This window comes from Eubalaena glacialis, chromosome 1 (genome assembly GCF_028564815.1).
Source record: "Eubalaena glacialis isolate mEubGla1 chromosome 1, mEubGla1.1.hap2.+ XY, whole genome shotgun sequence".
NCBI lineage: Eukaryota > Metazoa > Chordata > Mammalia > Artiodactyla > Balaenidae > Eubalaena > Eubalaena glacialis.
The window spans coordinates 209,588,605-209,612,239 of record NC_083716.1 but is presented as its reverse complement, the minus strand read 5'-3'; the positions used below and the strand labels follow the sequence as shown (position 1 = coordinate 209,612,239).

General features: G+C 36.8%; 1 protein-coding gene across 2 annotated transcripts in view; it reads right to left on the bottom strand.

Annotated features, from left to right (window-relative positions):
- PARD3B (par-3 family cell polarity regulator beta) overlaps positions 1–23,635 on the bottom strand; it is a 1,019,383-nt gene that overhangs the window by 477,760 nt on the left and 517,988 nt on the right. For both annotated transcript variants that reach the window (XM_061186691.1, XM_061186699.1), the window contains exons 6-10: positions 12,721–12,807; positions 8,198–8,323; positions 5,670–6,028; positions 3,170–3,309; positions 1,928–2,056 (exon numbers count right to left, since the gene is read on the bottom strand). In XM_061186691.1, coding sequence (XP_061042674.1) covers positions 1,928–2,056; positions 3,170–3,309; positions 5,670–6,028; positions 8,198–8,323; positions 12,721–12,807 — 841 coding nt within the window. The remainder of the gene's footprint in view (positions 1–1,927; positions 2,057–3,169; positions 3,310–5,669; positions 6,029–8,197; positions 8,324–12,720; positions 12,808–23,635) is intronic.

Below are 23,635 nucleotides of genomic sequence, written 5' to 3'. Positions count from 1 at the left end.
TTTAGGAAGAGTCGGGAGCTTCAGTGAGGAGATGAGGCCGTAACTCAAGATTCTGCCTTCCAAAGCGCTGAGTGTGGACGAGTCCAGTAGCGGAAAGGAGGTGGGGAGTGCATCTCCCCTTCCCTATTTTACCATGGGTCTTCTCAAAGCATAAAAGAGGACAAGAGGAAAAATGGATAAGATGAGGGGAAAGATAACAAAGGATCAAAAGGAAACTCCATGGTACAGAAACATGGAAGGCAGGGGTTCCTTTGGCCAGTACTAAGGAGGGTTAATATATAAGAGACGAGGTTCAGGAAGGCTGTATATTCAAATGTGGATATAAACACATGTAACAGAATATTAGACCCAGAGTAGGTATCTTAGAGGTTATCTAGTCTTATCACCTTACCAACAGGAGAATTGTTTCTGGAGCATCTCTGACAGATGGTGAGGCAGGTTCTGTTTCAGTATGCTAAATAACCTGTTTCCTTCTTGGACAGCTCCAACAGTTAGAAAGTGCTTGTAACATTATCACTTCCAACTATGTGTTTTGGAACAGGCTCACATAGGGCAGGAAATTAGTCTTAATTATTTTTGTAGCCCCAGAACCTCCAACTTACGGCACAGTGCGTGCTCAGTAACTTGTTTGTTGGATTAATGCATAAGTAAATTAATGGATATAAACTATCTGAAGAAACAGACTAAAATTTACTTTCCAATCCATACAATAACTCTTTATATATGTGATAGCAATTATCAGTACTAAACTTTTTTTTTCAAGTTAACTATACTCAATTTTCTCAACACTCACTATTCTGATGATCTAACTCGGGGAACCTATCATATTACCCCTATGTGCCTTTGTCATTTCTTATATAGATTCAAAGGAAATAAAAAACAAAGGGTAATTAGAAGTCCTTTGACCACATCTATTCTTCTTTATTATTAGCCATAAAAATCCTTTGAAGTTTCTAAAGCCTCCTTAAATATTTCAATAATAAATATTATGTGTTCACTGTAAAAAAAAAAAAAAGAGAAAATGAAAATCTCTCATAATCCCAACAATCTGGGTGCATCTCCTTCCAGCTTTTTAAAAAAGATTTTTAATGTAATTTGTCCTACCGCATATGTCATTTTATACCCAACTTTTTACTTAATAATATACTATGAACATTCTCTCATATTATTATTAATTCCTCACAGAGACCATTTTAAGTACTTATTATATTTCATTGGAAAGCGATCCAGTTATTTATTTAACCAATACCTTCTTGTTGTACCATGCCCAATATATCACTATAATAAATAGGACTGGAGAAAAAAAATCAATATAGAAGAATTTTTTCCACATCTTTGATGATCAGTTTAGGACAAATTGCTAAAAGTATAGTTACTAGTTCAAAGGGTACACATTTTTAATAAGACTTTTGAAATTCTTTCTTGAGATGTCTTTCCCAGCCTTCAAGACTAGGTTAAATTCCCTTGTTATATATTACTGTAGCACTCCGCAGTTTGCTTTCATAATCTTCATCACCATTTTAAATACTTGGTTATATTTTAATTTCCCTTTAGACTGCTAACTGCACTAAGGTAGGGCCATGAACATTTCTGCTGGTTGTGTTTTGCACAGGGCCTAGCCCATAGCACATACTCAATGTGCATTTTATTTTATCAAATATTGTTAAATTGCCTCCTTGAAGGGTGTTTGAATTCGTACACTTGAAGCATTGTTTGCATTTACCCACCTCACTGCATCATCACATCATCACTAAAACAGTGATACCCCAAATGGGGGCAAAACACTGTCAGTGTGATTCACTTTTTTTTTTTTTTTTTTTTACAAATGAAGCCCATGACTTAGAACTCATTTCTCAGCTATTATGAATTCATTGAGTGTATTATGTTCTGTATTGAAAATTCAGTAAGACTGTGATCTGAACATTACCAGCTCTCGGGGCAGAAAAGTTCCTTCTTGGCGGGCGATGACCAGTGATGCAGTCTCTCCCTGCTTGGTGCTCCTCAGCATGGCCACGAGCTCTTCCTGAGTTCGTCCAGTGACATCTCTGCCATTTACCTAATGCAGGCAACCATATGAGCAGCCACAATTAAAACACTTGCCATCCCCTTCTGCCCTAGATGGTTTTTGAAAGCAAGCAGCAAATGGGCTCCCATGATCAATGACGCTCTGGAAAGATGAAAACTGAATACATGAGCCCAAACCAACTATGTTTATGATACTAGCAATATACCAACCATCATTATTGTGGTGCTGGACAGTCTCAGACATTCAGTAATTGGCATCAGCAGTTTTCCCTAAGACATCACATTCTTAGCAAGGATAAATCAAACTGACAGATACCAGAGAATGATTCCTCAAGTAGGAAGGAAGCTGATTTCAAATGCTTAGTTGTTACCATTCTCTGCCAAATACAAATAGGAGAAATGGACCGTTATCACACAGTAACTTCTTGAGGCATAAGTTTTTTTGTTATAATTCTACAGTGTTCTCCATGTTTAGAAAATTATAGTCATCAGGTTACCATAGATTATTGGAGATTGTAATTTGGAGCTACATTAGTCATTTGGCCCATTTTCTATCATGATCTAGAACTATATAAAAAGCTATAGTGCTACTTCCATGCCATGAGAAAGTTCAATGGAACCAGCCAGTTTCAACGAATATGATTTCTTGAAAGGTAAACTGACAATATATATTTAGCCAAGAAGATGATGCTATCAAACAAAAATAAATGACAAAAAAAAGCCTCTTGCTTTGGGTATTCCAAATACTTCTCTATATGCATAGACCAACCTGAGACAGGCTGGCCCGCTCTTGGAGAAGTCTAAGGAAACTGTTACAAGGGCTTGGGTGCAACTTCGAAAACCTTAGCCCTAATTGAATATATGATGAACTCGTGGATTTGACCCGAATTCCCCAGGGACTCTAAGAGGCGGAAGTAAGAAAGAGGAGATAGGGAAACCTTTTCAATATTATTTGGCCCCATATCATTGTCCTTATTGAGGACTTACAAAGATAGGCTATTGATTAACCAGTTTTCTAATTAAAGTCCTTATCTTGTCTATAAGTACAGTTTTCAACATACTGAATTCAAAATTTAATACATTTTATATACTTATTTCAAACACCAAGAAAGAGTTTATTGACGATATTCATTCTAATTCTTACCTCCAAAATTCTGTCCCCTGATCGTAGGCGGCCATCTTTTATTGCTGCCCCCTTTGGTAAAATGTTTTTTACAAAAATGGGACCAGGACCATGTATGGAAGAATCTCTGGTAACCACAGTGAAGCCAAGTCCTTCAGGTCCTAGTGTATAAGACCAGGAAAACGCATGGTCACCTTCAGCAGGAGTAATATTATATTCAATTTTATAGTTAAATCCACCTAACTTAGACTAATGCAGAATAAGCGAAATATGGACATTGCAGTAAATATTTTAAATATGCTTCAGTTTTTCTGGTTTTAAATGCAGATTACAGTTCCTCACAGGCCATGATTGTATCACAGTGAATTTAGGGGCAGTGTAGATATATAACACTTTCGTTTACTAAGGTCCTAGAAGAAACACCACATGTTATCCATATACCTGGGAGACTGATTTCTCAGTAAACCATAACCTGACTTCATGCTTTCCTGAGAAGCAAGAGGCCATCTGACATGTCAGGCTCTCAATCAACTAGCCAGCCTGTGGTTCCCCCTCCCCCTGAGTCTACATTCCTTGTGTACTGCATCCCATTGTCCCATCACTCGTTCCTGTTACTCCCGTCCTGTTCTCTTGCATCTCCAGTTTCTCCCTTTGAGTTTATGTCTTTTTTCACTCTACGTGAAGGCATGCTTAGATTTCTCTACCCTAAAGAATCCTTACGTCAATCCTACTGCTTCTTCAATCTTCCATCACCAACTACCTACCCATGACCATATCCAGTCATTTTTCCTATTCTGATCTTTCCCCTTCTCTAGCTTTGACACTTCTCACCAACCATTTTCTTGAAATTAACTCCCCCCTTGGTATTCATGTTTTTAGTTTCTGATTATTTTCCTGCCTCTCTGATCACAACATGTCTGTCACTCTTTCTCTTACCCATCGTTCTCCCACGTAAACATAGATGCTCCCCAAGGATCTGGAACAATTTGTCCTCTAGACTTGCCTTGCATGCTCCTGGCTCCAACTACCATCTCCCTACAGATGACACTTACATCACTTTGTTTGTCTCTAATCTCTCTGGTGTCAGTCTCCAGGATATTACCATGCACATACTTTCACAAGCATTTTAAACTTCACTATGAACTTCCTTCTCCAACCCAGATCCTTGCCTTTTCTACTTAAAATTCTAATTTCTCATAATGGCATCTCCATTGTGCAAGCCACCCTGGCTGAAAACCTCAGCAATAACAGTAATTCCTCTCTCTTCCTGCCTACATCCAGTCAGCAATTTAGGCATACATATTATATTCAGACAGACACCATGCACCCTTTACTGATCCCTTGTTGTATGCTCTCTTCTTTAGTATATCTTTTTCTGTCAGGTTAATCTTCCCAAAACACAGCTGCGGGATGTAATATTCTTTATTTTTGCATTCAAGGCTTTCTGATGGATTTTTAAGGTCATGTTCTGTGTCTGATTTATCTATTCTCAAAGCACTCAACCCCATGTCTTATACATAGCTGCACAATTTGTATGAAAAGCACAAGTGATGCATTTACATAAAAAGCCTAATTGTGCCTCGTATCAATACATTTTCTTCCCAGTATAGAATTCTTATAGGAGGACAAAATTTTGACCAGGGGGTTTTTCAGAATAATCTCTATATCCCAATTAAAGGTACATGTAATTTGCTTTAGATATATGTGAATAAGTATTCTAAAACTACCTTGTGATCATTACATTTCCTATTAATTCAGACAAGAATCCATAAAATCTTGGTTTCTTTTGAATGGAGTCTTGAAAATCACAGTGGGTTGCACAAGGTTGCAGTGGGGGAAGGGATTATCAGGAGAAGTTACAAAATAAACAAAAGCACAGAAATACATGAATGTGTATGTGTGTATGTATAATACTGCATAAATATCTATGAACACACATGATCTAGTCTTATTGATCTGGGCTTCAAATGGATGAAAAAGTTGAAAAAGATGAAGAAAAAAGGTTATACATGCTTTTGAAATTAAGAATACTCCAAAAATTATTTGCATTGTTGAATTAGTGAAATTAATAATTATTACATATTTGCTGAGGAATAATTTTTTGCTGGTATAAAACTATCTTAGAGAACCAGAAACAATATATCGGCTTTTCGGCCTTGGACTAAAGGATGCTTCAAAAATCACTAATCTTGCTTAAAACAGACAACTGGATTTCAGTGCCTATTTAGTATTAAGTTGTGATACAATAACACTCTGTTCCTACCAAGTTTGTAATGGTTCTTTCTATTTCACAGCAGGTCTTTATAATTTTCTTGCTTCAAATAATTTACACTCTCCAAAAAAAAGAATAAGAAAGTACTACGATTTTAAGAAATTTAAGTTACTGCAGTATACACTTAAATCTATTCTTTGATTCAATTAAATGAAGAGAGAATTAACAAAATTAGCCTTAATGCATTTCTCTTAACCAATTTTACATGTTACAATAATAGAATGCTATTAAGCATAATTTAATAATTACCTTTCTTTAGGTCAATCTTAATTTTCTTTGCGTTTTTCTTGCTGCCAAACCCCATGAGCGGGGAGAGTGAGGGAGAGGATGGCTTTCTACCTAGTCTTGGTACTTGGGGGCTCTTGCTTTGCTGCAGGGAAATTGATGCATCTTCTTCAGGACTGCTTGTTCCTGTGAGATTTACTGTCTTTATTCCTGATTTTCCATGGACAGGAGGTGGCACCTTTGTTCTCAAAACGCCATCATTGCTACCAAAAATGTTAAGAGGTCCAATGACTGATTTTTCATACTGTTCCCGGTTTTGAGGTGTAAGTACACGGAGCAGCACACTTGGAGATTTCATTGCCTGACGGAAGACGTCCTGAGCCCTTGAAAGACAGTGAACATATAATGATAGCACTTCCTAGCATGCCATCCAAAGCGCCCAGCCTCACGGCTACAGGAGCATCCCAGGAGCATAAGCACAGGAGATACTATCACTATTACTACCAATATGACTTTGCTAACTAAATGCTAGTTACCATGTATGGCCTGCCCATTAGGTGCCACCACACCGGGCTACATATGCATTATCAACATGCACGATTCTCTCATTTAACCTTTTTAACAACCATGTTAAGTAAGTATAATTAGCTCTCATTTTGCAAAATGAAGAAATGGAGGCTCAGAGAGCTTAAATAACTTGTCCAATGACCCACAGCTTTTAAGCATTTCTAAATCTGAAATTCTACCCAGAAGTATTTACTGAAGTAAATATAAAAGCAAGCTCTAATTTTAAATGGAACAAACATCTTTCATAGTCTCCATCAGATTATCATTTGGTTTCCTTTTAAGACTTTAATCTAAAGTACAGGTCTTTCCTAATGTGGGTTGTGTTGCAGAAGCCCAATTCGGACACAAACGTTTCCTCACGGAGACGTTTGGTAGGTACGTTGGCTGTGTCAAATATCACAGTGGATTGGCAATCCAAAATGCACCTTCCCTGTTATTCTATTATAGAGTCCCTAATGTTTTTACTTTTTTGTCTTAGCGCTTTGTGCTTTTCCTCAAATTTCCTACTACTTTTTCTTTCCTTCTTCCTTATGCCTCCTTATACCTTATGACTAGGTAAAACAACTCTCTTTCCCAGCTTTCTTGCCAATGAGATGAAAGGTTAGAGAAAATCTGGCTCATCTGGGAGGCAGAAACTTCTTTGTTCTACTGTTTCTCTTTCCTATTTCTTAAAACTCAGAAGTGATGGAGGGAACTCCAGCAGCCATCTTGTGACCATGAGAAAGCTTAAAGATAGCAGCCGCATAAGAAGGATGGCAAAGCAGAAAGATGCAGGATGCCTGACTCACTGATGATGGTGGACCCTCCATGCCAACTCTGGACTGCCATCTCCACACTTATTTGTCCTTAGAAAAGGTAAATTTTGTTTAAGCTACCTTTATTTCAGGTCTCTGTTATTAGCAGCCACACCAAATAATAATTAATCATAATTCCAACTGCTATCTGAGCTCCCCCTCACTTTATTCACGAAGAGCTTACAATGTTAGGGGAGGAGGGAGGAGACTTCACATAGACAGCCCAACTCCTCTGGTCAGCTCCTTGACTAGGAGTCAATTTCAACTCCACATTGAATTTGTATAAGCCTTGATTTCTACCTCTATAATATAGGGAGAATAATGTCTGCCTTGCATTCCTATTAAGTCCTGGTGACAAGCACAGTGATATATAAAAATAATATTATTGATAATAGTTATAATTTTGCCTATTATTCATTATTTTTAGAAATACACTCTTAAGGCTTCATTTTCTTCCACACTTAAGCAGCTACAGCACTGCCTCTCCCCCCAACACGATATTGGCAACTAATGGTCACAGAGAAGATATATTATGAGTTGTTCTGGTTGAAACAAGAGAGGTTGGTGATCATTACTAAAGAGTGTTCGTGATTATTCCCGTGTTCCACTGTAATGCCAATATACATATAAAAAAGCATATGCGGACTGCTGCATACTCTAATTCTTAGGTACAAAGACCTATACCTGTAACATTTTCACATGCAGAGAAATAATTTCTTGAGGGAGAGTATTTTAACTTTTTTTTCCATTTGTTTCTATTATTCAGTGAGTCTTCACAGTCATCTCTCACAGATATTTAGTTTAAGGAAGACTACTGACACCAAGTAAGTTAATTAATAAGCCAAACTAATAGTCTGTGAAGAGTTCTTAAATACCAGTCTAACTGACCTGTATCCCAAGAAAAACAAACCCATCTATCGATGCCCCAGAAAGACAGCCAGACAGAAGGTTTGCTCTATTCTGCAGTTTGCCCTTCTCAGGGCTGTCAGGGACATTTGCAGCCCACCTCTGAGTATGCTAAAACACAGGACGCATTTGAAAATAGATGTTCTGGGGTCAAAGGGAACTTACCAGAAGTTCTACCTACATTTTTGATAATGAGCTCAGTAATTATTATTATAAGCATTATAATAAGATTATAAGCATTCTAGGAATCAATAAAGTAAATAAAACAAAGAAAAAAATGCTTACTGAGCAAAGGTTTTGTCTACGAGGTCCACGCTGTTGATTTTTACAATACATTCATTTTCGTGAAACAGTCCTTCCCGCTTGGACCTGCTGTTTTCTTCAATGCCGCGGATGAAGAGCCCTAGAATCCTAAATGCAACATTTAGGTTGGAAGAGAATGACTGAATAACCTGCGAGTTGTTTTTCCATTTGTAACTGTTCAGAAATAAATATTGGTTTCTATTTATGAAAGAAAGTATGCTTTATATTCAGGCAACTGTTTGTTATTTAAATCCTTAGTAAACAAACAAACAAAAAAACACACTCGCACACATGACTCACTAAAGAGAAGAAGCCCTTCAAGACACATATACATAAACACCAGCCCAGAGCACAATGACCTACAATCCCGGTTCTCATGCTTGTAGTTAACCTAGAAAAGGCTAGCGTTGCTCAGTAGAGTTGAGGACACAGAGGACTCGTGGTTTCTAGGGGGCTTCACAGAAGGGCTGACTGTAATCAGTAAGTTTGAGTTGGTGCCCAGGGGGCAGCTCGATGTTTGATAATGGGAGAGGATTAGGTATTCACAGTAGTTTCTTTGCAGTCTTCCTACCTCTTCCAATAATATGCATTTGAAGATGTAAATGTTTAGCAGAGATCGTATTACTCAGTTTAGAAGGAAGTTCGGTCCCATTTGTTAGTGCCACTGAATCAAGTGTGTGTTGAGTGTTCTCTATGCACTTCTGATGGAGGAATATGAGACAGGGCCGTAGGACCAGGACAATGGCTCAGCACAGGCTTGGAGTACAGGAGAAACGAAAAAACTGGAGCTATAAGCCTAGAGTCTTCATAGAAGGATTTGGGAAGAAAGTGGGATGTAAACTGGATGAGAAGAATGAGTGGGGTTTGGATAGGAGGAGAGAGAGAATACACACAGAGGCAGGAACGAACAGGTGTGTGTAAGGGGAGCAGGGTGGGAGCTCACACTGGATGTGGAGGCCAGTGCCACGTGAAGGGGCCTTGAACACCAGCTGATGGACGTATCTGATGAGGCTGGAGTAATACTCATGCCACTCACTGCTTCTGAGCGAGATGGTGACTGGATGAAATCAGGGCTTTGGGAAGAGCTGTCTGAAATTTCAACCAGGAAGAGTCTGGATTCAGAGAGGATCCCCTGAACCTCCTGGTGCTTCGGGGCTGTGGCTTAGAGTCAGCAGGGGATGGGGTTGGAGAAAAAGAAAAGGAGAAAGAAAGCTACAGCAATAAAAAGAAAGAATTCAACTGTGTGTGTGTGTATGTACTTGCACGCACCTACTACATACTGGTAGTATTTCAACTGAAAACTAAAAGAAATCAAACTTGTGTATACTTCAGCCATTTCTCATGGGAGGGATTTCCCTGTTCCTTGCGGCATGTCAGGGTCCCAGGTGTCTCAGGATAAAACAGACAGATACGTCCTCCAAGAGGAATCTGCTAGATGTGGAGAAACCACCACATCCTCTTCCCTCGTCCTCTTGTTTTCCTACTTTGTCACCCTCTTTCATATAGGGGCCTTAGGTGCTATTACGTAGTCCCTTTGCATTAAGTCTCGAATCTAAATAAAACATGAGCACATTTTATGCGCGCATAATAGGGTCCGCCATAAAAAAAGGGAGTCTCTAATGAAAGTGGAAGAGAAAACCATCTTCCTGTTTGGAGCTGCCACAAAGTGGGACCTCGGCCTCCAGGGCCTCAGTTCATCTGATGAGCTCACGTCATCTCAAGACAGCTGGAGGAGAGGCACATGCAGGGCTATTTAGATCTCTACTTTAAATAAGTTAAATGAACACAGTACGCTGACGCAGGAGAGAGCAGAGCAAATAGTCATGCCACCTATTGTGGGGAAAGCTCGGGGTCACAGGCCAAGTGTGCAGTGATGCTTCTTTTCCTAGTTCTAGTAGGTTAGTAAATTAATCATCTTCTGGGTGGAAGAGAATAAGGGCCAAAGCTACTATTTGATAAAGGATCTGAGATTTAAATTAATATATTTAAAGTACTAATCCCACCTTAATCTCATAACATAATATTAAAAATTGAACTATTTGACATGTCAAAAAAAAAAAGGAAAGAAATAGAATAAAATACTGTTTCTCTCCTAAACTGAACAACTCTCTAATAGTTCACATTTTGGATTTTTGTTATGGTGGATTCACAATAACACGACCCATTAGGAGGCTCACATGTGATTATAAACTAGTTTATGTAAGTGATATTTTTTTAACAAGCATTCAAGTCTTCCTTTAATTTAATTCAGTACATCATCAGTCATGTAATGTTACTCCCTAGGATTTAATTTCACATTTTGGGAGATGAATTAATTCTTTCAGGCCACTGGGTTGCAATTTAGCTGGCGTATTACAGCTGGAGTATGCTATGTGAACCTCACTCAACTAAATAACCTAACTTTCCATGAAAAATTTATTGACAGAATAAGCCCAACTGTAAAACCCATGTGTCAGAGGTAATTTTGGTAAAATGTAAAACTAACTGATTTTATTAGTTTGTTCCCTGGCAACAAACCACTCCTGCCTTCTTTATTCTATGGAAGGGATGGATTCCTTCCAGTTTGATTTCATCCAGACCAGTATGAGAAGGCTCAGAAAAGAGTCCCTCTTTATCCTCTTTGCCCCAAACGGGTGAGCTGTGGGTAGCTATTTCGTTTGGGACCAAGACTCTCAGGATTTAAAAATTAATGCCGTCGATGAGTTATAGGCCGAGATGAACCAGTTAATTTGCATTAAGAAGCAGTGATAAAGGAGGCCGAAACCCACAGCCCCGCAGAATAACAGGGGTAACAATTGCTTCTTGCCCTTCTAGTGATCATTTAGGCACAAACCTACGCCCTGCTGCCTCCTCCTTTCTTCCCACTGTATCACATGGCCTAGGCCGCTCACCAGCTTAGAAGTTTTACCTAAACATCTCCTCTGCTCACATTATGTATCACTCTTCACCCATTCCTTCCTTCTTCTGCCTCATATTCAGCTGTCTTTACTATGAAACAGGTATATTATGCTATCTTTATTTACTGACAATTAGATTTTATGCTTTAATTCTAAAATAAAACTATATATATATTTTTTTTTTTTGAAAAAAAATGAATGAAATTAAGTTGCTTTTTACTTTCAGGGACTCTTGTTTTGTTTTGTTTTTTCTTGCATTTTTGTTTTTATTGTGCGAGCCAATGGTCCTCCGTACAAGCAGCATTCTGCACCCCAGTGAAACCATTGAGGCCTTATTTAGTACAGCAGCCAGTGTGTTGTACTTGGGGTGTTCTAACTTTGATTAGGGATCTTAATTCTACAACAGGTGTGGCTCTATTTTTGTAAAAGAAAAAAATTAAAAAGAAATTGAAGGCAGAGCGAATTACAGTAGTCTTAGTAAATAATTAAATGTAAATTCTAATTTAAAATAATGACACAAACCAATAAATGGAAGGAAATGAAGAACTAAGTCTACCACTATGACCTTAACTCCCCCCATCCCCCATGCTCACACAGGGCAACCATATGGCATGATGAAGTCAGACACTTGTCTGACACACTGTATGCAGTTGCTTCTAGACACATGGGTTGAGTTAAGTGTGCTGTTTCAGCCTGTACTCATTACTTCTTAACTTTTATTGGCTCATGTCTCCACTTCCATATTATTTTTTATGTTTTTTAATTAAATTTCCTTTCTATAATACCAGTGGATAGCAAAAAATATATATATACACACACATACACACACACACAGAGAAAACTATTTCACCAATTTACTGAACAGTTGACCATGAACTTATAAAAGTTCATTTCTGAACAAGGTATTTCTGTTTTAGCCAAAATAGTATTAACCCTAATAATTTACACATTTGTATGTTGTGTGTTTCACAAGGAGCATTCACATTTTTAATGTGGTTTAATCCCCACAACCTTGATGTGAAGTAGGTAGTAGAAATATAATGTCTTTAAAATTTCAAAAGGATGCAGTAAATTATTTTTAATTGGTTACATTTTATTTTAGAACAAAATAAATAGAATAATGGCATTTTGCTACTATAGCTAAAATCAAAACATATTTAGCTTCTGATATAACTACTTATAATATTAGAATATTTATTATTTTAAGTTCTGTAAACCTGAGGCATATCAAGAAATATCCATTTGGAATTACTATATTTCATTTAAGTGTATTTTTGAACATTAAAAAATTCAGTTGCTATATTTCTCTAACAATATGTTAAAGTCTTTCCATGATTTCTGTCTACTATGTGTCACTGATAAGAATACTTTAATAAAGTACTTCTTAATTAATTGCAAATGCAGAAGCCATGATTTCTTTTCCATCGTATCCTAGAAGTGATGTTATTTTGTTTCTAACACATAAGTGGCCAACAGAAGTATATCTTGAGGTGTCTATCTAAATAACAGAGACATACACTTAATCCTCTTCTAAAAAATGTTTGGGAAAATGAGCTCAAGTCCAGTTTTTCATTAGTATGAGCTTCTGATATAAGGAAAACATCTTACCTTCCACTCAGAGATGAAAAGAAAGGTACTACATGTATTCCCAAGGGGCCTCCTTCCCCAGAAATCTCCACTGTTCTTGTCATATTACTGGGACAGAAAAAAAAAAAAAAAAAATAAGAGCACAAATGAGTCTCTGCTAAAAAAACAAAAACAAAAAAAACCAGATGTGGCATATTAAAAAGAAAAACAAAAAAAACTTAGAATTATAACAACTACTGTAAATTCAACAGCAGAGATGAAATCAAAGGAGTACATGATTTGCTGGTATGTTCAGAAGATCCAGGAAATAAAATGTTTAAAAGACTATCTGATTTCTTATTTTTTTCCTAGAAGAGGAAAAAATGGAAATGACTACGTACAAAAATAACTTCCTACTTAACTTAATCTGCATAAATCAACATATTTAAAAGGATGTACACAAAAATGAAATCTCTCCCTATTGAGACACACTTGAAAATTACTGAATAGATGATAAAATACATTGAATTAAGCATATCTATGCTTAAAACATAAAGGAGGATTTTTCCTCCAGAACAGAGGAAAAATGAAATAAAACACATTTTTATTAGAAAAAGCACATAATTACATTTTAAACAACTGTGAAGCCACAGTTGGTAATACATATGGGCATGTTCAAAGCATTATAAATCAAAACTAAAACTTGCCTTTCAATAAGGCATCAGTTGTATTCAATGGAACAATTCCAAATTTTCACCTCTGATTTTATTTTTTATTTTTTTTAGACGTAGAAAAAGAAGTTGAAAAGTCTGGAGAAAATGTATTACAGAAAGAAATGGAAAGCCTGACCTGCCTCACCTACTCCAGATTAAGGAAAGGATGAGCTAGAAACATTAATGGATAGTGTGTATGACTGAAATATACAAGGCACTGGGAACTTTGGAGTAATGGAAAGTGGAACTAACAAGTTTTTATAAAGATGAAAAATAATAACCATGAACAATTATTGGATCCTTTAATTCCAGAGAGAGAAAATAAAATTGCCAGAGGAAAAATGATAAAGTTGAAGCAAACATCTCCATTACGGAAATTGTAGGCAGGTCTCTATTGTTTCCTATTTACATGAAAATGACCTGAAACTAGATGTCAAATTAAGAGCTACAGCTGCTACAAATACATTTCTGCTCCAAATTGAAAATGGGAAAATTTTGGCTCCTTGCTGGAAAGTTGAGAACAGCATTAAGAAAGCAAAATGCCTAATGAATTCACTCTGCATGAAGTACTTCCTAAATTATCAGCAATCTAAAATAAATATATTAAATATATTCTCATCAGTGGATTAGGCTTATTTTTAATGTGTTTTCATTGCAAACCTATTATCATTAAGAACTGCAAAAAGGAGCATGTTTCCAACATTTATGGAAAGGGATGGAATTTCAAAACTGATAGTAAATTTCAAATGAGTTTTGCTCAGATACTGCTGATATATTTAAACTTTGTTCAGTCAAGCAGGTTATATCAGAAGCCTGGAATAAAAGTTAGAAATAAGATAAATCTTAGAGTGCTCATATCAAGGGATAAAGTAGATTCTTTTCTATACTTTCTGTGTAAGCATAGACACTACATGAATATATGCATATGAAATCCTAAATATAGGTATGCATCATAAGTTCTGAATATAAAATATTTGGTGGGAAGAGAAAGTTGTGTAGCTTTCAATGGACCGCAAAGAAATAACTTTTATATAACAGATTTATAGTGCATTCGTAGGTATTTGAGGAAGACTAAACCCAAAGCATACACATTCTAAGGTTATGATATTATTGTAAAGACTTCTAAAAACAGAGACGAAAATTTTGTTTAACCACTGAAACTTTATTATCTCTATCTTTATAACATAATTTTATAGTTTTACACTTAGAGCATAACACAAATCTTTCCTAATAAATGTATTAAATATCCACATGCTGATAGCGTTCATATGTATTATATAGATGCTTTTGGAATATAAGTGTTTAGTCTAGACAACAAGATTTCAGCTTAAAAAATTTTAGAATGGCTTTATGGATTCTTTTTTCTAGTTTGCAAGTATTTCTTTATCCCACTCAAAACCTCTCCTATAAAACATAATAAATTCTATGTATCATACTGACACCTACTCTTTAGTAATCATCAAACTTGTATTTTTACATTTACTTAAAAGTAAATCACATAATTTGTTAAAGTAATCAATCTTATTTCAAAACACTAAAACTTTGCTGGAGGATGCAGTATTAAGGTTTATTTCAACTTTATAAGGTTCCCTTTTTCAGTATTTCAGAATAAACTTTTATGCTATCTTTATACATGATAGCCACTATTTTTTGGCTAGAATGATATTTGACAAATGTTAAATTACTATCACAAAAATATTACTATCCCAGAAAAAGCAGCATAAAAGACTTTCAATTTTGTTGACTGTTAAATGCAGATACTTAGAGAATTAGGTCTATTAGATCTATAGACAAGCATTACAAGTTTTACACAGACTACGTTTTACCATGCTCTTTATAAATTGTTATCCATTATTTGTTTCAAGATGGAAAGAAAAGCATTTGAAAAAGGAAACTCATAGACCAGTCCATCTTTTTAAATTTATTTTAAAAGGGGAAAACACCACTCAGTGTTTTATATACTTGATGGAGCTCTGTGGAAATCCCTGTATATATACCCTCATGGAAGATAAACATACCAAGGAGGGCTAGACACAATTACTTGAATACACATCTCATAAAATGAGATTTCACTAAGATGTGAAAATATGCTATTAATGTTACTTGCTTAGGCAAACAGCACAGTAGAGTTCAAGGACCGGTGAGCAGGGTATGCACATTTATGTTTTGGAGGCAGACTGAGAATGGAAAATGTAGAGAATGAGGTGAGAAGGCTATTCTAGCAGTGGAAAGAAAAAGGGATTGGCAGCTACTTGTGAAAAACAGATAAAAAATGAATTGCGGGGCAAAAGAAAAGTATTTCAGTTACAAAAAGAGAAGTCGGAAGATTTCACTAAGCTCAAAATAGCTAATTCAACTTTCTAAGATGTACTAAAACAAAAGCAGATAGTCACCAATTAGGTCCAATAGTATTAAGCAAGCTACATGTTCTAAGCTCCGACTGACAAAATTGATTCAAATAGTCACTAGAACCAGCTGCTACCTACCTAAGACTTTAGTACAAAACTATGGGTGAAAGTACAGAATCAGTGGTTTAAAATGAGCCTGTTGTGAACGGCTATGGCAAGAACTAGATGGAAAGTGCTTCATTTGGTTCCTTCCAGCAGAAAGACATGAAGCTTGAGGGAGAGAAGGGGCTGCAAACGGATGGTTGTAGGTCTAATTTCTCCGCACATGGCAAATGCACAGCATCTTTAAGATTAGTCAACCCAGTGATCGGCCACTAGTTTAGGGTAAGGAAGACACAGGTCTGAGGGCAGGGAAGGGGAGATACTTTGTTTCAGGAGGAAATCATGATTAACTTATGAAATTAGAGAGAAGTGTATCCTAGTCGTGGCTCTGAGTCAGCTGCCTGAGTCAATCATTTAAACTAAGACCACAAGTACGTTTCCTCATTTGGACAATGAGGGAATTAAGATAAATTCCTAATAGAGTTGCTGGTTTTAAAGAAAAAAATAGAGAATATTATACAAATACATCAAACACACAGTCTCTGGCATATACAAAGGACTCAATAATATCAGCTGTTAGTATTATTATTAGAACTTTCTGAAGGAACAAAGAAGCTTATGGGTTAAAAAGGCAATAACCTATTTCAAACTTTCCAAATTTTCCTCAACTTGATTTCCTCAGTAAGAGTTTTTTTTTTTTCTTAATCCGTAAATACTGTAGGATTGAGGAACACATTTTCTTCATAATTAGACTGCTGACAGAGAACACAGTGGGTAATAATGAGTGGAGAGAAGTTACTGGTGGGTGTTCTTTGGGGACTGATGTCCAGGACTGTCATACACAGCAATGTGAGAGATGGACCACAGATAGAGACCTCCAAGAAGAGCTTGCTGATGACGCCGAAGGCTACTTGACAGTGAAATGTCTTGGGTTTTTTCCCCCAGTTTTATTGAGATATAATCAACAGCACTGTATACGTTTAAGGTATACAGCATAATGATCTGACTTACATACATCATGAAATGATTATCTCAGTAAGTTTACTGAGCATCCATCATCTCATATAAATACGAAATTAAAGAAATAGAAAAAAAATTTTTTCTTGTGATGAGAACGCTTAGCATTTACTTTTTTAACAACTTATGAAATGTCTTATTGATACGAATATACTGAGTAAAAATCTAACAGAATTTGTTGTCAAAGGTGGTGGGATTCACTTAATGCAATCAATCGAGTAGTTCCAATGAAGAAGTTCTGCAAGGAAAAAACAAAGTCTAATGCTTGAGGAGTTCATAATCAGCAGGCAGATTAGGACAGGTAACAAAAAATAATACAAAGTAATAGAACAGTAGTAGTACTTGCAGTATGTTCCCAATGAATGTACGCTATCTGGGGGGAGGCAGCATGTTAATCATCTTCTGGGTATTATAACATGTACTCACATCAAATGTACAAAGTAAACATATCACTTCCATTACAGATAAGTAAACCGATGCTTAGAGAGGTTAAATAATCTGTGCAACATCACACCATTTATATAAGGTAAAGTCAGGACTCAAATTGGAATTTACTGCTTCTCAGAGCAGTAGTTTTCAACCACTTTGACATGTAAGTTTCAAAGCAGAGGTGCTTTCTGATGAGGTTCACAGAAAAGGGAACAGGATCAGGAAGGAAAGCTGGAACCAGGAAAATCTTCTCAAAGGAAGTAGAATTTTAGATGGAACTGAGAAGGGTAAATGAATCTTCAACCAGAAAAGCTGGTGAGGGCGTGGAGAGATCATGCACAGGAGAGGAAACAGTTTGCACTGAGACACTGAATCAGGATGGTTTGTGGACACATGGATTGGCTGTGATACTAAAGAGAGGAGGAGGAGAGGGGAGGAGGGGGGAGGAAGGGAGGAGAACAGAGGGTAAGATAATGAGGAGATAAGGCTGACCCATCAGCTTGAGATCAAACCTCAGTGTGATACGTCAAATTCCACAATGAAAAAAAGCACGCTTAATTTTTTGGAAGATGGAATCACTATAGGTTTTGGAAATGAGAGCACTAAGATCAATGCAGTGGTTTAGAAATATTTTACCTGGCAGAGATGTGGGATCAACTGGAAAAGACAAGGGAGAAATTGGTACTTGAGGTAGGAATTAGTAAATTACTGCAACAATGTAGCTGAGAGGTATTAGGGATTGAGCAATGATTACAGGAATAAAGCATGAAAACATGGAGAAAGATTCAAGGTATTATGAAATGGACTCTGTCAATAATTTGCAAAATGAGAGGCCAAGGAGAAGATAGGATAAAATGTGATGACAGTTTTCAGCCTGGGAAAAGAGGCATATCTGGAATAACATGAGGTCAGGAATGAGCCAGAAATTAGGAACGAAGGGAAGGTCTTCTGCATACACTGCTTGCTAATTAAAGAGAAGCTTAAAGTGCAATCTTTTTTTTTTTTAAACATCTTTATTGGAGTATAATTGCTTTACAATGTTGTGTTAGTTTCTGCGGTATACTAAAGTGAATCAGCTATATGTGTACATGTATCCCCATATCCTCTCCCTCTTGCGTCTTCCTCCCACCCTCCCTGTCCCACTCCTCTAGGTGGTCACAAAGCACGGAGCAGATCTTCCTCTGCTGTGTGGCTGCTTCCCACTAGCTATCTATTTTACATTTGGTAGTGTATATATATCCATGACTCTCTCACTTCGTCCCAGCTTACCCTTCTCCCTCCCTGTGTCCTTAAGTCCATTCTCTACATCTGGGTCCTGCCCCTAGGTTCATCAGAATCTTTTTTTTTTTTTCTTAGATTCCATATATGTGTTAGTGCACGGTATTTATTTTCTCTATCTGACTTACTTCACTCTGTACGACAGACTCTAGGTCCATCCACCTCATTACGAATAACTCAGTTTTGTTTATTTTTATGGCTGAGTAATATTCCATTATATATATGTACCACATCTTCTTTATCCATTCATCTGCTGATGGACACTTAGGTGGCTTCCATGTCCTGGCTATTGTAAATAGAGCTGCAATGAACATTGTGGTAGATGACCCTTTTTGAATTATGGTTTTCTCAGGGTATATGCCCAGTAGTGGGATTTCTGGGTCATATGGTAGTTCTATTTTTAGTTTTTTAAGGAACCTCCATACTGTTCTCCATAGTGGCTGTATCAATTTACATTCCCACCAACAGTTCAAGAGAGTTCCCTTTTCTCCACACCCTCTCCAGCATTTATTGTTTGTAGATGTTTTGATGATGGTCATTCTGACCGGTGTGAGGTGATACCTCATTGTAATTTTGATTTGAATTTCTCTAATGATTGGCAATGTTGAGCATCCTTTCATGTGTTTCTCGGCAATCTGTATATCTTCTTTGGAGAAATGTCTATTTAGGTCTTCTGCCCATTTTTGGATTGGGTTCTTTGTTTTTTTGATATTGAGCTGCATGAGCTGCTTGTATATTCTGGAGATTAATCCTTTGTCAGTTGCTTCATTTGCAAATATTTTCTCCCATTCTGAGGGTTGGCTTTTCGTCTTGTTCATGGTTTCCTTTGCTGTGCAAAAGCTTTTAAGTTTCATTAGGTCCCATTTGTTTATTTTTGTTTTTATTTCCATTTCCCTAGGAGGTTGGTCAAAAAGGATCTTGCTGTGATGTATGTCATAGAGTGTTCTGCCTATGTTTTCCTCTAAGAGTTTTATAGTGTCTGGCCTTACATTTAGGTCTTTAATCCATTTTGAGTTTACTTTTGTGTATGGTGTTAGACAGTGTTCTAATTTCATTCTTTTACATGTAGCTGTCCAGTTTTCCCAGCACCACTTATTGAAGTGGCTGTCTTTTCTCCACTGTATATACTTGCCTCCTTTATCAAAGATAAGGTGACCATATGTGCGTGGATTTGTCTCTGGGCTTTCTAACCTGTTCCATTGATCTTTATTTCTGTTTTTGTGCCAGTACCATACTGTCTTGATTACTGTAGCTTTGTAGTATAGTCTGAAGTCAGGGAGCCTGATTCCTCCAGCTCCGTTTTTCTTCCTCAAGATGGCTTTGGCTATTTGGGGTCTTCTGTGTTTCCATACAAATTGTGAAAATTTTTGTTCTAGTTCTGTGGCAAACACCATAGGTAGTTTGATATGGATGCACTGAATCTATAGGTTGCTCTGGGTAGTATAGTCATTTTTACAATGTTGACTCTTCCAATCCAAGAACATGGTATATCTCTCCATCTGTTTGTATCATCTTTAATTTCTTTCATCAGTGTCTTACAGTCTTCTGCATACAGGTCTTTTGTCTCCTTAGGTAGGTTATTCCTAGATATTTTATTCTTTTTGTTGAAATGGTAAATGGGAGTGTTTCCTTAATTTCTCTTTCAAATTTTTCAACGTTAGTGTATAGGAATGCAAGAGTTTTCTGTGCATTAATTTTGTATCCTGCTAATTTACCAAATTCATTGATTAGCTCTAGTAGTTTTCTGGCAGCATCTTTAGGATTCTCTATGTATAGTATCATGTCATCTGCAAACAGTGATAGCTTTATTTCTTCTTTTCCAATTTGGATTCCTTTTATTTCTTTTTCTTCTCTGATTGCTGTGGCTAAAACTTCCAAAACTATGTTCAATGACAGTGGTGAGAGTGGGCAACCTTGTCTTGTTCCTGATCTTAGAAGAAATGGTTTCAGTTTTTCACCATTGAGAACGATGTTGGCTGTGGGTTTGTCATATACGGCCTTTATTATGTAGAGCTAGGTCCCCTCTATGCCCACTTTCTGGAGCTTTTATCATAAATGGGTGTTGAACTTTGTGGAAAGCTTTTTCTACATCTACTGAGATGATCATATGGTTTTTCTCCTTCAATTTGTTAATATGGTATATCACATTGATTGATATGCACATATTGAAGAATCCTTGCATTCTTGGAATAAACCCCACTTGATCATGGTGTATGATCCTTTTAAAGGGCTGTTGGATTCTGTTTGCTAGTATTCTGTTGACGATTTTTGCATCTATGTTCATCAGTGATATTGGCCTGTAGTTTTCTTCTTTTGTGACATCTTTGTCTGGTTTTGGAATCTGGGAGATGGTGGCCTTGTAGAATGAGTTTGGGAGTGTTCCTCCCTCTGTTACATCTTGGAAGAGTTTGAGAAGGATAGGTGTTAACTCTTCTCTAAATGTTTGATAGAATTCGCCTGTGAAGCCACCTGGTCCTGGGCTTTTGTTTATTGGAAGATTTTTAATCACAGTTTCAATTTCAGTACTTGTGATTGGTCTGTTTCTATTTTCTATTTCTTCCTGGTTCAGTCTTGGAAGGTTGTACTTTTCTAAGAATTTGTCCATTTCTTCCAGGTTGTCCATTTTATTGGCATAGAGTTACTTGTAGTAATCTCTCATAATGCTTTGTATTTCTGCAGTGTCAGTTGTTACTTCTCCTTTTTCATTTCTATATCTGTTGATTTGAGTCTTCTCCCTTTTTTCTTGATGAGTCTGGCTAATGGTTTATCGATTTTGTGTATTTTCTCAAAGAACAAGCTTTTAGTTTTATTGATCTTTGCTACTGTTTCCTTCATCATTTATTTCTGATCTGATCTTTATGATTTCTTTCCTTCTGCTAACTTTGGGGTTTTTTTTGTTCTTCTTTCTCTAATTGCTTTAGGTGTAAGGTTAGGTTGTTTATTTGAGATGTTTCTTGTTTCTTGAGATAGGATTGTATTGCTCTAAACTTCCCTCTTAGAATGTTTTTGCTGTATCCCATAGGTTTTGGGTTGTCGTGTTTTCACTGTCATTTGTTCCTAGGTATTTTTTGATTTCCTCTTTGATTTCTTCAGTGATCTCTTGGTTATTTAGTAGTGTATTGTTTAGCCTCCATGTGTTTGTATTTTTTAGTTTTTTCCCTGTAATTGATATCTAGTCTCATAGCGTTGTGGTCAGAAAAGATACTTGATACCATTTCAATTTTCTAAAATTTACCAAGGCTTGATTTGTGACCCAAGATATGATCTATCCTGGAGAATACTTTACGAGCACTTGAGAAGAAAGTGTATTCTGTTGTTTTTGGATGGAATGTCCTATAAATACCAGTTAAGTCCATCTTGTCTAATGTGTCATTTAAAGCTTGTGTTTCCTTATTTATTTTCATTTGGGATGATCTGTCCATTGGTGAAAGTGGGGTGTTAAAGTCCCCTATTATTATTGTGTTACTGTCGATTTCCCCTTGTATGGCTGTTAGCATTTGCCTTATGTATTGAGGTGCTCCTAGGTTGGGTGCATAAATATTTACAATGGTTATATATTCTTCTTGGATTGATCCCTTGATCATTATGCAGGGTCATTCTTTGTCTCTTGTAATAGTCTTTAAAGTCTATTTTGTCTGATATGAGAATTGCTACTCCAGCTTTCTTTTGATTTCCATTTGCATGGAATATCCTTTTCCATCCCCTCACTTTCAGTCTGTATGTGTCCCTAGGTCTGAAATGGGTCTCTTGTAGACAGCATATATACGGGTCTTGTTTTTGTATCCATTCAGCCAGTCTATGTCTTTTGGTTGGAGCATTTAATCCATTTACATTTAAGGTAATTGTAGACATGTATGTTCCTATTACCATTTTCTTAATTGTTTGGGGCTTGTTTTGGTAGGTCTTTTCCTTCTCTTGTGTTTCCTGCTTAGAGAAGTCCCTTTAGCATTTGCTGTAAAGCTGGTTTGGTGGTGCGGAATTCTCTTAACTTTTGCTTGTCTGTAAAGGTTTTAATTTCTCTGTCGAATTTGAATGAGATCCTTTCTGGGTAGAGTAGTCTTGGTTGTAGGTTTTTCCCTTTCATCACTTCTAAATATGTCCTGCCACACCCTTCTGGCTTGCAGAGTTTTTGCTGAAAGATCAGCTGTTAACATTATGGGGATTCCCTTGTGTGTTATTTGTTGTTTTTCCCTTGCTGCTTTTAATATATTTTCTTTGTATTTAATTTTTGATAGTTTGATTTATATGTGTGTTGGCATTTGTCTCCTTGGATTTATCCTGTATGGAACTCTCTGCACTTCCTGGACTTGACTATTTCCTTCCCCATGTTAGGGTAGTTTTCAACTATAATCTCTTCAAATATTTTCTTAGACCCTTTCTTTTTCTCTTCTTCTTCTGGGACCCCTATAATTCAAATGTTGGTGTGTTCAATGTTGTCCCAGAGGTATCTGAGACTGTCCTCAATTCTTTTCATTCTTTTTTCTTTATTCCGCTCTGCGGTAGTTATTTTCACTATTTTATCTTCCAGGCCACTTATCCTTCTTCTGCCTCAGTTATTCTGCTATTGATTCCTTCTAGATAATTTTTAATTTCATTTATTGTGTTGTTCATCATTGTTTGTTTGCTCTTTAGTTCTTCTACCTCCTTGTTAAATGTTTCTTGTATTTTCTCCATTCTATTTCCAAGATTTTGGATCATCTTTACTATTGTTACTCTGAATTCTCTTTTCAGGTAGACTTCCTATTTCCTCTTCAATTGGTTGGTCTGGTGGGCTTTTACCTTGCTCCTTCATCTGCTGTGTGTTTCTCTGTCTTACATTGTGTTTAACGTACTGTGTTTGGGGTCTCCTTTTCACAAGCTGCAGGTTTGTAGTTCCTGTTATTTTTGGTGTCTGCACCCACTGGGTGAGGTTTGTTCAGTGGCTTGTGTAGGCTTCCTGGTGGAGGGGACTGGTGCCTGAGTTGTGGTGGGTGGGGCTGGATTTTTTGTGTTTTGGTGGGCAGAGCTGCATCCGGTGGTGTGTTTTGAGGTGTCTGTGAACTTGGTATGATTTTAGGCAGTCTCTCTGCT